Source organism: Oryctolagus cuniculus, chromosome 3 (assembly GCF_051225735.1).
Source record: "Oryctolagus cuniculus isolate XC-2025 breed Fujian yellow rabbit chromosome 3, ASM5122573v1, whole genome shotgun sequence".
NCBI classification, from domain to species: Eukaryota; Metazoa; Chordata; class Mammalia; order Lagomorpha; family Leporidae; genus Oryctolagus; species Oryctolagus cuniculus.
In genome coordinates, this window is record NC_142869.1 from 44,587,834 (window position 1) to 44,601,858 (window position 14,025).

A 14,025-nucleotide genomic window follows, 5' to 3' on the forward strand; every position below is an offset into this window, starting at 1 on the left:
ACCCTCCAGAGGCACTGGAGGTGATGCCAGAGCAGAACGCACTTGAATATTGAAAAGGGTGCAGTAATGGGTGGGGCTCAAATGCCACCCACTTCAGGAAATAGTGGAATGTCATGGTGTTAGGTGCATGATGGGAGTGAGTGTGCCAACCATGGTAATGTTAACTTTAGTGTAGTAACATTATAAAGACCTAAATGTCATGGGGGGTTACACATCATGCAGCCATGTTATTTCCAGCTGGCGGTGCAAGTCCTCAATGTTGGGAACTTGCAGTTTCCACTACTTGGAAAGTGATGGGGACTTGCTGGTGAACAAAAAGGGAGGCCTGGCCTGTGCAGAATAAGGTAAGGGAACCTAGATGGTGCACAGAAGGAGGACCTCTCTTGTGGGCTAGGCTAGGCTGTCACATGGGTTGGCTGCAGTTGTCCCATGGAGGGTCAGCTGTGGCTGTCAAAAATGTGAATCACATGGAGCTGTCAATCAAGGACCTCTGCAGATCCACAAGGAGGGCTGTCCACAGCAGCTTGGCTGGAGATGTCAGTTACAGACACCATGTGGTAGTTCTGCTGGAGCCATCAGATCCCAGGTCAGGCCCCTGTCAAACTCCAGTTCAGCTGGAGCTGTCAGTTATGGCACCCATACTGTCGGCTGCATCTGCAACTGTCACACCTTAGCTCCTTCCCCTAACTATCCAGATTCCCACAACACAAGTACTGAAAATAGAACCTCTTGAGAGTGTCTTTAGGTGTAGGTGTCCATGTTCAGCGATGTCATACATTCAAGTCAACGAAATTGAAAGGGAGAAAACTTATGGCATGTTGATTTTTTCCCTTAAATATTTAGCAATAAAATAGATCCCTATGTCCGGCTAAAAAGCCCATGAGAGTATTTCAGGCATGGAAAGCCAAGACACTCTGGCAAAAAAAAAAAAAAAAAAAAAAAAAACCTAAATGAAAGATCTCTGTAAGTGAGATCCCAGTGGAAAGAAAGGGCCATCAGAGAAGGAGGTACCTTTCTCTGAAGGGAGGAGAGAACTTCCACTTTGACTATGGCCTTGTCTAAATAAGATTGGAGTTGGCAAACTCAAAAGGCTTCCATAGCTTTGGCAACCCATGACAAGAGCCTCAGGTGATTACTGATGCCGTAAATAAGAGTGTCAATTGTTAAATCAACAACCGTAGTCACTGTGCACTTACTCCCCATGTAGGATCTCTGTCCTTAATGTGTTGTACAATGTAAATTAATGCTATAACTAGTACTCAAACAGTACTTAACACTTCGTGTTTCAGAGTGGGTGCAAACTGTTGAAATCTTTACTTAATATATATTAAATTGATCTTCTGTATATAAAGATAATTGAAAATGAATCTTCATGTGAATGAGATGGGAGAGGGAGCAGGAGATGGGATGGTTGCGGGTAGGAGGGAGGTTATGGGGGGGGAAAGCCACTGTAATCCAAAAGCTGTACTTTGGAAATTTATATTTATTAAATAAAAGTTAAAAAAGAAATTATAAATAAATCTAAAATGAATTTGAAAAAAATAGATCTGTATGGCAGAGCAAAACAGGCAAGCTACTAGTGAACAGTATTTCTTCATTGCTCAGTGGTCTTCTAGGTCAAATAATCACTAGATTGATGGTTCAGCCCCAAATATTGGTGATCTCAATGGCTAGTTATCTTGGAAGTTCTGAGTAGGCAGAAGTCTACCTCCTAATAGTCTGGTAATGTTGGCTTTTAACTATGTTCTTATTAACAATTATATCTATTAGGGGTATCAATTCATTTCCTAGATGCTATGAATAATGCATAGTAAACCTGAGGCCATTTCTACAGGGATACAATGAGAAAACTCCCTTTTCATAAAACAGATACTTTATTGTACTAGAATAGATACTCAATACCAAGCAATTAATATTGTACTTGAAAAATGAGGATGTATTTTGGTTTCTTATAGGGAGAAGATTTTCCAATTAATTTCCTTAGACTGGCTTCTATAATTTACTATTAAATTACTATGAAAGTCAGTATCCAACTAGCTCACCATTATAACCTATGATATGAACAAGAATTAAGGTGTCTTGATATTTCTGAACTTAAGGTGTCATTTACCCTCCTTCTCACAAGAGTTCCTTGTACAATGTTGTATTCCCATATGTTGTATTTCACTGGATTTTAGTGCGATAGGAAGAAAGACTTCCAAAATGAATGTTTTCCTGAGTACCAGTGACTAATTAGAGAGAAAAAAGTGAGAAACCATTATGTCTGACCAGCTAGTACAGGGATCTCTTCTATTCAATTATATAACATTATATATTATGCAAAATGTATATGAGGTATAACTATGGTAATATTTTCTTGACGAAACCACTGGACATGTATAAAAAGGTCATTTATATCTGTACCCATGAACATTTGTGATTCTCAAGCAGGCATGATGGACATTAAATCAAATTCAGAATAAATACTCAATATGCTACCTATTTTTTAAAATCTTGAGTATGGTTTTTCATTCTTCAGAGTTCATTTATTTACCTGAGAGCTGATGATAGTATCTTTGGGCAAATTTTGTTAAGAAGTGTTGTATTCAAAGGTTGAAAGGCTCTGTTGTCAGGCCTCTTGTGTTTTGACACCATAGCAATGGTACGAGGTCGGCCCTCCTCCAGTCTTCTGGCTTTCTGGTTTCTTCTTCACACAAGCCTTCCTGACCGGTGCCCAGCAGAACTATGCACGGAAATACACAATTCCCATTGATTTGCTTGGGTTTGACTATGAAGTGATGGAAGACAAAGAATATAAGCATGCGCCCGAAGATGGTAAGTGCAGTGATAGAATGTATTGGCTCGTATCTGGGCATGGAAGAAAAAATATAACATTCTTGCTTACCGTCCTAAGCTGTTTCAAAAGAATTCTGTACACAATTTAAACTCAAATGGTTGAGAGAAAATTTAGATGACATTCCAATAGAGGATGCAGATGGACCAAGTAGGGGCTTAACCTGCTGTGCCACAATGTCTCTTTGTTTTATAACCAATTTTTGTTTTTTCAATACTTTCTGGCTACTCTGATATTTTAAATTCAATGGACAGGACTACTAATTTAAGCAAGTATTCTTTTTTAAAAAACGCTATGCATTCCTAAATTTTACCAAAATGGTGCTTTCAGTAAATGACACTAATCTCTAAATGACTGTTAGTGTGTATTGCTTTAAGTAACATGCCAAAGACAGCTCTACTTTCTTATTCATTACTGAATGCTGTATTTTTAGTTGACTCTGTTATGCATCGGAGATGCCAATATTGAACAATTTAGAATCTTGTTTTCTCAACTAATTCATAGTCTAGTGGGAGATACTAACAAGTAGAAATTAATTACCATCAAGTATGATAGTCACATTACTATGCCAGGTGGTTTTACTTAAAGTTTATTGTCACAAATCACAGGGGGAGTTGTAATACTATGGAGTAATACAACCAGTATTCCCTGGGAAACTTGCTTGCTCACTCCCAAACTATCGTTTTTGGACTTTTTGCCCTCTCCTCTGTCCCATTTCACTTCATCCTTTATTAAAAAAGAAAACAAGCCATCAGAAGAAAGCTTTAATAACCACCAAATCCATAAATAAATTTACTGATATCTGATCCCTCTGGGAATCCAGATCCCGCTTTCCTCCTCCTTCTCAGGGGCTTTACTCCTTTAATTGTACAAACTTTCCCCAGAATCAGCAGTCACTTCCTGAGCACCTGATCATTCCAACCAGCGTACGTATTCTAGAATCCTTCACCTTAAAACAAATCACAAACAATCCAGTTGACTTAAGATCCAGATGTCGGAGTCAGCATTGTAACATAGGAAGTAAAAGCTGCCACCTGCTACTCTGGCATCCCATGTGAGCACTGGTTCAAGTCCCGACTGCACTACTTTTCTCCAGCTTCCTGCTAATGGCCTAACAAAAGCATTGGTAGATGGCCCAAGTGTTTGGGGTCTCGCTGCCAATGTGGGAGACCCAGATGAAGCTCCTGGCTCCCGGCTTCAGTATGGCTCAGCTCTGGCCATTTTGGCCACTTGAGAAGTAAACCAGCAGATGGAAAATTCTCTCTCTCGCTCTCGCTCTCATGCTGACTTTCAAATAAATAAATAGATCTTTAAAAAAACAACAATCTAGATGTCCTCAGCTACTGTCCCTAAACCTCTGCCCCCCTTTATAACAACATTTCTCAGAAGAATTGTCTTTACATGCTATCTCCAGGTTCTCTTTTCCTATTTCCTACTTACCTTTCATTGTCTTCAATCAACTATTGCTGTTCTTTTCAGAGTCACTAATGACTTCCATGCTAACAACTTCCATGAATTCTCTTCTGTCGTCAACTCAGACTCTTAATAGCTTCTATCATCTTTCTAGACATTCTTTTCTCATTTGTTTCCTTTTTTCACTAACTACACTCATGCCTCTTTGCTGGTTTGCGCTCCTATGTTGGAGATTCTAAGAACTCATTCCTGGGAATTTCTCTCTTCTAACTGCATCCTCCTCCCAATTGAACTCACCCATTTTTGTTGCTAATGCCCTCCAAACGTAAATATCCAATGTAGGTCTTTCTTCTAGGACCCAGACCTCGCCATTCAATTGCCAGCCTGACATATCCACTTTACTTACTACCTCCCGGATATGTGAAACTGATAATTAACTTCGGTATTCCCATCTAGCCTATACAAATTCATGAAATCTAGCCCAATCTCCCAGCTACATTTTATCCTAACCTTTAATACTTAAACAGTTTTATTGCAGAAACACACTTATGCACAATAAATGTGAGAAGAAGGTATTGGGACATCTGATATATCTTAGAACTAATCTTTTTTAGAAGATATATTTATTGATTTGCAGTGCAGATTTACAGAGGGAGGGAGGGAGGAAGGGAAAGAGAGAGAGCTTCCATCAACTGGTTCACTCCCCAAATGGCTGCAATGGTTGGAGCTCGACCAAGCCAAAGCCCTGAGCCTGGAACTCCACTCAGGTCTCCTACATGGGTGGTGGTGGGGGTGCAGGCACTTGGACCATCTTCCGTTGCTTTCCCAGGTGCATTACCAAAGAGCTGAATCAGAAGTTGAGCAGCTGAGACCTGAACCAGCACTCATATGGGATGCTAGTGTCACAGGAGGTGGCTTAGCATACTGTGCCACAAAGCTGGCCCCAGAACTAATCATTTTTAGTGTTTATTTAATTTCATCCACTTGTAAGGCAGAGTAGCAAGGTTGTGGGGAGAAGTCTTCCATCTGTTAGCTCATGCCCCAAATACCTGCTGCAGCCACGCTGAAGCCAGGAGCCTGGAATTCCATCTATGTCTCCCAAGTACTTGAGCCATCATCTGCTGCTTCCCAGGGCGCCCATTAGCAGAAAGTTGGATGGGAAACAAGAGTAGCTGGGATTCTAACTGGTTTCCGATATGGGATGTGGGCATCCGAGGCGGCAGCATAACCTGCTGTGCCACAGCTCCCAGCCCAGAACTAACCATTTTTTCCCCAGCCAGAGACACCTGGCTCATCATTAATCTGGCCATTTGTTCAGAATCCTTTTTTTTTTTTTTTTTTTTTACAGGCAGAGTGGACAGTGAGATAGTGAGAGAGAGAGAAAGGTCTTCTTTTTGCCGTTGGTTCACCCTCCAATGGCCGCCACGGCTGGCGCGATGTGGCCAGCGCACTGCTCTGATCCGAAGGCAGGAGCCAGGTGCTTATCCTGGTCTCCCATGGGGTGCAGGGCCCAAGCACCTGGGCCATCCTCCACTGCACTCCCTGGCCACAGCAGAGAGCTGGCCTGGAAGGGGGGCAACCAGGACAGAATCCGGCACCCCGACTGGGACTAGAACCCGGTGTGCCGGCGCCGCAAGGCAGAGGATTAGCCTATTGAGCCGCGGCGCCGGCCCAGAATCCCATTATTCTTAACACACTCATAACGGACACTTCTGAAGGAAATTTAACAACCCTCTACTGAGTCATTTAGTTATCTCCTTAATTCTGTGAGCTTTTTAAAAATTCTCTCTGTACCATATTAAATGTTGCAAAGATACTAATGAACAAAGTTTGAGTCCTTGCCCTCATCAAATTCAAAATATAGTTAGGTTTAGCAGCATACCAAGAAAGATGGCTAATTTGGTTACAGCTATTTAGAAAAGGGGAAAGGAGTGCCAACCCTGGGTCAAGGCAAATCAAAGGAAAAGTGTTTACACTGCCCATGGAGTTGCTCTGTGCCACGGCTGGGTCCCAGATGCTGCCCAGCCCTTTATTCTGAATCCTCCTTACATCCCTTACTGACCTTGAGAAAGAAAATGTATTTGAATAGGGGCCTGCGTTGTGGCACAGTAGGTTAAGCTGCCTCCCGCATCACGGGCATCCCATATGGGCACTGGTTCATGTCCAGGCTGCTCCACTTCCAAGCCAGCTCCCTGCTGATGTGCCTGGGATAGCCGCAGAGGATGGTCCAAATGCTCTAGGGCCCCTGTATCCACGTGGGAGACCTGGATGAAGCTCCTGGCTCCTGGCTTTGGCCTGGCCTAGCACTGGTCATTGCAGCCATCTGGGGGATGCACCAGCAGATGGAAGATTCTCTCTCTCCCCCTCTCTCCCTCTCTCTTTCCCTCCCTCTCTCTGTAACTCTGCCTTTCAAATAAATAAATAAACTTAAGAACACAAAAAGAAAGAAAATATACTTGAACATCCCCATGATGTTTGCTGTCAAATTGTTAGGAGGAAGGACCTGTTACCCCTATTGTGACATTTCTATGTGTTGAAGCCTTCTGTTTACAGTCTGATATTATCAGTCATTGCATGTGGGGAATATCATGCCAACTTAGAGGCAGAGATTTACTGGGCTCTGCTTACAATACAGTGAGACCATGGTAAACAGCCTGTGTAGGCTCTCCTTTTCTCCTGTTTCCACATAGTATTACGAAGCTCTCTACTTCCCCTGTTCCCAACTTTTTCTTTCCATCAGCTAAAACCCAGAGGGGAGAAATGGTATGTCTCCCCTCCAGCATCCATTTCTAAACTATTTATATGTGGTCATTTAAATGTAACTATAATTAAAAATGAGATAAAACTTAAAATTCAGTCCCTTGGTTATACTAGCCATATCCGTGTTTGATAGACATCCATAGCTAGTGGCTGCAATATTGGACAGCACAGAAACACATTTGCATCACTTCAGAAACTCCTACCTAACAGTACCACTCCTATGGATTTTCATATAATTCTCTAGAAAGCACATTCACCTCTGTGAGCCGATTTCACTACTCAAGCATTACTGCTTCCCGAATGTTTTTCCTTTTGTTCTCTAGATGACAAAACAGGTTCTGGAGTTAAATGGATTGCCTCAGTCTTTGTTTTCCTTTTCCATTGCCATCTGGGCAACAATTACAATGAATATTTTTATGTGCAGATACTTGCATTCAATTCATGAGGATTTACAGATATGGATAGCAATAGGTGACCTGGGTTTGATTTCTTAATTTTTGCTCTTCTTATTAGTTTATAAAATTACATTTTAGAGAAAGTTCCTCCATGTATCCATTCATCACACAACTAAGGGGAGAGGTCTTGGCAGTGAATGTAAGTTCTAAAAGGGGAGAAGAAATTTAACTCTCACAACTCTAGGGAACTATGGAAGGGAATTTTGTTCATATGCTGCTTAGGTTTTGGATCCTGTACTCACATAAATTGTTTCTTTCCTCTGGATATCATAGCTTCTGACAACACTTTATGATCACTGGCCAATTAAAAATACCCATCTGATAATGTTTAACACAGAGGATTTCCCATTGACTAGTTTAAAATTCCTTGCCCCCCCCCCCCTTTTAAAAAGGTTTATTTATTTCAGAGGCAGAGTTACAGACAGGGAGAGACAGAGAGAGGGGTCTTCCACCTGCTGGTTCACTCCCCAAATGGCTGGTACAGCCAGAGTTGGGCAGATCTGAAGCCAGGAGCCATGTGGGTGCAGGGGCACAAGCACTTGGGGAATCTTCCACTCCTTTCCCAGGCCATTAGCAGGGAGCTGGATTGAAGTGCAGCAGCTGGGACTTGAACCAGCGTCCATGTGGGATGCCGGCACTGTGGGCAGCAGCTTTACCTACTACACCACACCATCGGCCTCTTCTCTGCCTTTTTTGTCTTCCATACCTGATTTCACTGGTGCATAACTGTACTAGGCATATTCCTGAAATAATTAATGTTAAAACATTCAGGAGATTGCTTTCATTTTAGAACAAGCCTTAGACTGCTTGCTAATGTTGTATCACTTGTATAGTATTCACATGTAGTAACTGCAGGTTCAGAACTCAAATTGATATGCGTATTTATAGTGTTAACATATTCCCCTTATATATAGGTGTTTTCATTCATGGATTATTTCTGGATGGAGCTTCCTGGAATAGAAAGATTAAGAAACTTGCAGAATCACATCCCAAAATTCTTTATGATACATTGCCTGTGGTAAGTATATATATACATGGAGGGGTACTATCTTTATATGTATTTATATAAAAATGATTGTTTTATAAAACATTGAATATGTTTAATAGCTTCCACTCATATGAAGTTAATTCTTGCCATTCATGTTAATTATTGAATCAGTGAATTAGTGAATTGTGAACCACAGCTCCTAGGGTAAACACAGGCTTGACCTTCTGTAATCACAGCATTTTTGTTAGCGTATCCACACTCTATCTTGTTTTGTTTCCATTCAGAGAGAACTTATTTAATATTCTTGACTTCATTCAGTAACTCATGCCTGAAGGAGGCTCATGGCACTTTTCCCTCAAGGCTCATCACAGCATTCCTGCCTGTAGGAACACCCTAGACAGCACTGCCACACTGCACGAGGGAGTCATTTTTAACACTGAAATCACCAATACAGAGACCTAAAAATGTGAAAAACTTGGCACTGCATAGAACATGAAATGGAATGAAACCAGAAAGCCTTAGCTTTCTGTTAATACCCGTTAAGCCTTAGCTGGGGACATGTATGTCAAATGCAGATCAACTGAAATCTTTGTTGCTTGGCACCTATCTGCTGGTGACCACAAAAGTGGTGCCAGTGTTGATTTTAGAAACTGGACTAATAAGTTAAATTTACTGGAAATAAGTTTTGTGAGAAATTTGCAGATATGGACTTCATGAATAAGAAAAATGAACTGTATACATGCACACACGCACACATACAGATGCAGCATTTAAAAGCTTGTGGAAAACAGAATTAAAAGGTTAAGTTTATTTTGGTGAAAAGACTTCTGAAATCCAATTTTTTCATAATACATTTTCCATGAACTTTTTTCTTACATATACTTCTACCTAAAATGTGAAACTTGCAGATTAAAAGATTACTATATGAAAACCACCCTCATGCAAATCTAAGTTTTCTAGGCACTGATCTTCAGTATGAGCAAATTAAGCTATACAAATATAATTAAAGTTCTCATCTGCTACAGCATTAGAAGAAAATGGTTAGATTTCCACACAGTTTGAAGGGTAGGTCTGGCATGATATATTGAAATACAGGATGCATTGTTGGGACTCTGGGAGCAGCACAAAGATAGGCAGTCCTCAGAGCAGCTGCAACAGGTACTGTGAGGGGACAGCTAAAATGAACAGGTAATCTAGTTATACAGCCATTGATTTTTTTGTTGTTGTTTTCTTAATGGAGCATGGGACTGGGGATGGGAAGAGGAGGTGGTGGGGTGGGAGGGCCGGTATGATGGGAAGAATCACTATATTCCTAAAGTTGTTCTTAAGAAATTTGTACTCACTAAATGGTTTAAAAAAATCCCTTCAGAATGTTTTGAGACTGGCTTTCAATTACTAAGGCACATGATCCTGAGTATCAGTTGTGGCAATTCTCTCCTTAAGCACAAGTCACACCCAGGTAAGTATGGTGAAGAGGTGACTAATGTACTTTTTGATAGAGTAGGCAGAAAAATATTTTTTCTCATAGTTTCTAAAGTAGTTCTGAAGTTAATTATGAAAGTTCTAAAAAAAATGTCTTTAGCAATCACAACACTGCTAACAAAAATGAAATCTATTTAGGCCATAGATATTGGCAGACATAACTAACTTACTCTGAGACTAGAATTTTAAGCTCAGATATAAAATGTAACAATCTTGACTTTAGGTGTCATTTCTTCCAGATGTGGCTTAAACCTTGTAAGAGGGCAGAAATACCCAAACGACCAAGTTACGTTGCTCCATTGTATAAGACGAGTGAGCGGAGAGGAACCTTGTCCACCACTGGCCATTCTACAAATTTTGTGATTGCCATGACTCTTCCTTCAGACCAACCCAAGGAGCACTGGATTGGACGTGGTGTAGCACTGTTATGCCAACTTAATTCATAACCCAGAGATGTCATTTCCTAGCTTCTCTTTCTTGTTAGATGATTAGATGTCTAAACAACCTTATTTTGGCTTAAATAAATTTGACTAATACTTCATTAGGAATTTACTTATGTGCAAATGTAGTCTACATTTAAAATAATTCATACTTCAGTGGAAAAAATTCTGAAATTAAGACTAAAGAAAACACATTAGTGGTTTTGCTCTTTTTGAATAACTTTATTTTGGGAGAGTTCCGTAAGCATTAGGAACATACATAAAATGACACACCACTGTTGACAAAAGAAAAAAAACAGCATTTGATCATTTCCAGCTTTATAAATTTTTAAAAAATGATTCAGTTACAACAACAAAAAAGTTTAGATATTTTAGCAAGTATCACCTTGCAGGACCATAATCACATTTAAGCCACTGACTTACTGTTAATGGAAAAAATTCACACTGCATCTAGTTACTATAGTATTTCTAAGCATAATCACAGCTGATTGAATGCAATGTGATATACACCAAAATTCATACGGATGTCACACAGTGACAGCATTGTACAAGTAACATTAATGACCTCCAACAAACACTTGTTAAATTAGACTGGTCAAGCTAAATGGAATGTTGGAGCCAAACAGAAATGTAGTGGAATTCAGATTGTCGAGTAAGACTTGAAACTACACATTAGAATGATGTAAAACTAAATACTGGTGGAACCCTAACAAAATACTAGCAGCAACTATTACAGCCCTCTTAAAAGGTTAAAAAAATCTAGCAAATAAAGATAATACCACTTTCGAGAGGATATAAAAGTTTATATACTTCAGCATAACCCATTTGCTATAAATCAGGCATTTATTTTAAGACTGGGAGTATATTCCAGCTGTTGCTTTTCATAAAAGTTTTTAAATGAAGCAAATTTAATGCTGGAATGCAGAATCCTCCACAGGTATAAAAACCAAAAAAATGAACTATAAATATATCTTGGTTCAGAAAGCAAGTTGAATCACTTGAAGTTGGCAGTATGAAATAAAATATCAGCACCTTTTAGCTAGGTTGCTTGAAGGGCCCAGCAATGAGATGAGGACTGTCCTAATTCAGTGCCCAGTGCTGAAAGTAATCTATAAAACTCCTACTATTACAAGGAGGCCAGAGAGAGAGAGCCAGGAAAAAAAGTTTGCTTTTTTTTTTTTTTTCAAATTCAAGCACAAGTTAAGGAAATAACAACACACCTAAGCTCCCCTGCTCACTGCGTGAAGAAACGCTGACAACAACCTATGAATACATGGGTGCATGTGCTGCTCTGAACATTTCGCTTTTGTTTTAAAAAGTTCATAGAGTAAGAGGAATGGAATTGGGGAAAGGAAGAGGACTACACAAAAACATTTAAAATGGAATGGAAGGAGTTTGGCTCTCACATATTTGAACAATTATGATTTTTAAAGCAGCTACACTGGTTGCCAAGCAGATTAAAACAAAGCTAGCTGCACAGTTCCAATACAGTTTACCTGGCATAAATGAAGACCGTGTGGCACTGGCGTAAAAAGAAAGCTACATGCAGCCAACTACTACTATAAATTATTAAGCCAGAATTCAGGATAAACATGGCTTGCACTTCTCACAAATCAGTCACAATTAAGGTAGGAGAACATGGCACCTAAAAAAGAGACTGATCCCTATCAGGCACCGACAGCTTGTCTTGGCACAAAATGATCAAGTGATTTTAGCTGAACTGTTTTCCAAGTCACTTGGTACCATGACAGCCTCCATATCAATGGAGTATATCCTGGTAGCTGCTTTAATTGACACTTGGTGCAGACGTGGTCAACTCGGATTTTCTGCCTTTCAACTTTACCACCAGCCACAGCATGTGCTCATGGTTCCAATGGCAAACTGGTAATGTGAACATTCAGTACTTTTAATTTCCCAACTAACAAGTGAGTACTGTTAAAGTTGGAAAACTGAGTATTTCGACTATGTTTGGGTTCATTTCTTTTATATTTTCTAGAGGGATACAATTTTAAGGAATAAACATTTGACCACATGCTCTGAACCCCCTCCCCGCAAAGCCTAAAATAAAAAACAAAATTAAAAAACAAAAACAAACAAAAAAACAGAAAAATACCCCCAAACACCAAGTATTATAATACAAAGAACCATTATGAATCTTTTCATTAAACTGAAGCTCACACAAACATACAATCACAAATTTCAGTAGTTTAGGCTGCAAGTTTAAACACTATGCAAATATATACAAAAATAGTAACTCTAGATTCAAGAATAAGGGCTTTTCCCAATGCTAAATTCATACTCTAATGCAGCCTGAGCTTTCCTCTAGTTTCTATAGTCTACTTTATGCAGTTTCAAAGTTGTGTCAAGTTGATCCCTATTACCATATGAATATATGCAGTTGAATTAAAGGACACTACTATCCATTCTTAGCACACACAAAAACATTACCCAAAGTCCATTTAAAATATTTTTAAAGTTTAAATGATTTTTTGGTTCAATTCCTATTTCTGCATAGCCACAGAAGTTTCTACTAATAAAGAGACTACTTTAGTGTTTTATATGATTTTTTTTTTTAAGTCTTAATCAAACCTGTATCAACACTGGTTCATGGAGTCCCATTTTCTCCTCTCTTTATCACAAGCTTTATATTTTTAAAAGACCCCTTCACACAGGGGAAACAGTACTGAGCACCAGTCTTTTGTGGTTAGGCTCAAATCTAGGGAACTTGTAAGTAGTGCAAGCCACTGACTTTCCTTTGAGCAATGTGCATACAGTACAAGGGACAGATGCAAAGCTGCATGGTAACATTCTCGTAATCAATAGAGATGACTGGGAATGATCAAAACTGGATGTCAAACACAATTTTGTCTTCATAGAGGGCAATCACTAGCATGATGGCAAATCCAAATAGCAATCCCAGATTCTGAAGAATGAATTGCCCTACTGGACAAAAGCCATGTTCTTCATTGTCACCATCACCATGCAACATTTCTGGAAGCTGAAAAACAAACAGATTTTTTTAAAAAGCAATTATGACCTTTCTCTGTCTCTATCTCACTGTCTATAACTCTACCTGTCAAATAAATAAAAAAAGAAAGCAATTATGTATGATACTCCTGCTCAAAAAATTTTTGTCTGTAAGTAGAAATACCACTGTTCCTCAGGAATATAGACAAGGGCTATACTAAACAATAATCAAATCTCAGGATATCAATTTCACTCATACTTTTTTTTGTACTCTATATATTAGCTACAATAAGACGTAATTATAATACAACTCTTAAAGGTTAGAGGTTCTGCATGGGAAGTTAGTGCAGTGACTCCTGTTGTTAATTTAACAATTAACACTTTTAGGTATGTCAGTGATCACCTGAGGCCCTTGACATGAGCTGCCTAGGCCATGGAAGCCTTTTGAATTCACTCATTGTTGTATCTTTTTCTGGTTTTGGAATTAAGGTGATGCTGACCTCAAATTAAGAGTTTGGGAGGATTCTCTTTCAAATGTTTGGAACAGTTTAATAGTTAACTGTGATTAGCTGTTCTATAGAAGTTTGGCAGAATTCAGCAGTGAAGTCATCGATCCTGGGCTTTTCTTTGTTGATAGGGTCTTTATTACTGAATAAATCTGTGTCTTGGTTATTTTTCTATTTATTT

The 14,025-nt window shown here is 39.4% G+C and overlaps 2 protein-coding genes across 8 annotated transcripts in view; one reads left to right on the forward strand and one right to left on the reverse strand.

The window, feature by feature from the left end:
* The window catches only part of DNAH7 (dynein axonemal heavy chain 7), a 384,555-nt gene extending 373,151 nt beyond the window's left edge, over nucleotides 1–11,404 (forward strand). For both annotated transcript variants that reach the window (XM_089330144.1, XM_089330145.1), the window contains 3 exons: nucleotides 2,637–2,814; nucleotides 8,376–8,479; nucleotides 10,171–11,404. In XM_089330144.1, coding sequence (XP_089186270.1) covers nucleotides 2,637–2,814; nucleotides 8,376–8,479; nucleotides 10,171–10,377 — 489 coding nt within the window. In that variant the 3' untranslated portion in view covers nucleotides 10,378–11,404. The remainder of the gene's footprint in view (nucleotides 1–2,636; nucleotides 2,815–8,375; nucleotides 8,480–10,170) is intronic.
* Nucleotides 10,573–14,025, reverse strand: part of SLC39A10 (solute carrier family 39 member 10) — a 264,604-nt gene continuing 261,151 nt past the window's right edge. For all 6 annotated transcript variants that reach the window (XM_008258853.5, XM_017342994.4, XM_089330146.1 and 3 more), the window contains one exon: nucleotides 10,573–13,369. In XM_008258853.5, coding sequence (XP_008257075.1) covers nucleotides 13,211–13,369 — 159 coding nt within the window. In that variant the 3' untranslated portion in view covers nucleotides 10,573–13,210. The remainder of the gene's footprint in view (nucleotides 13,370–14,025) is intronic.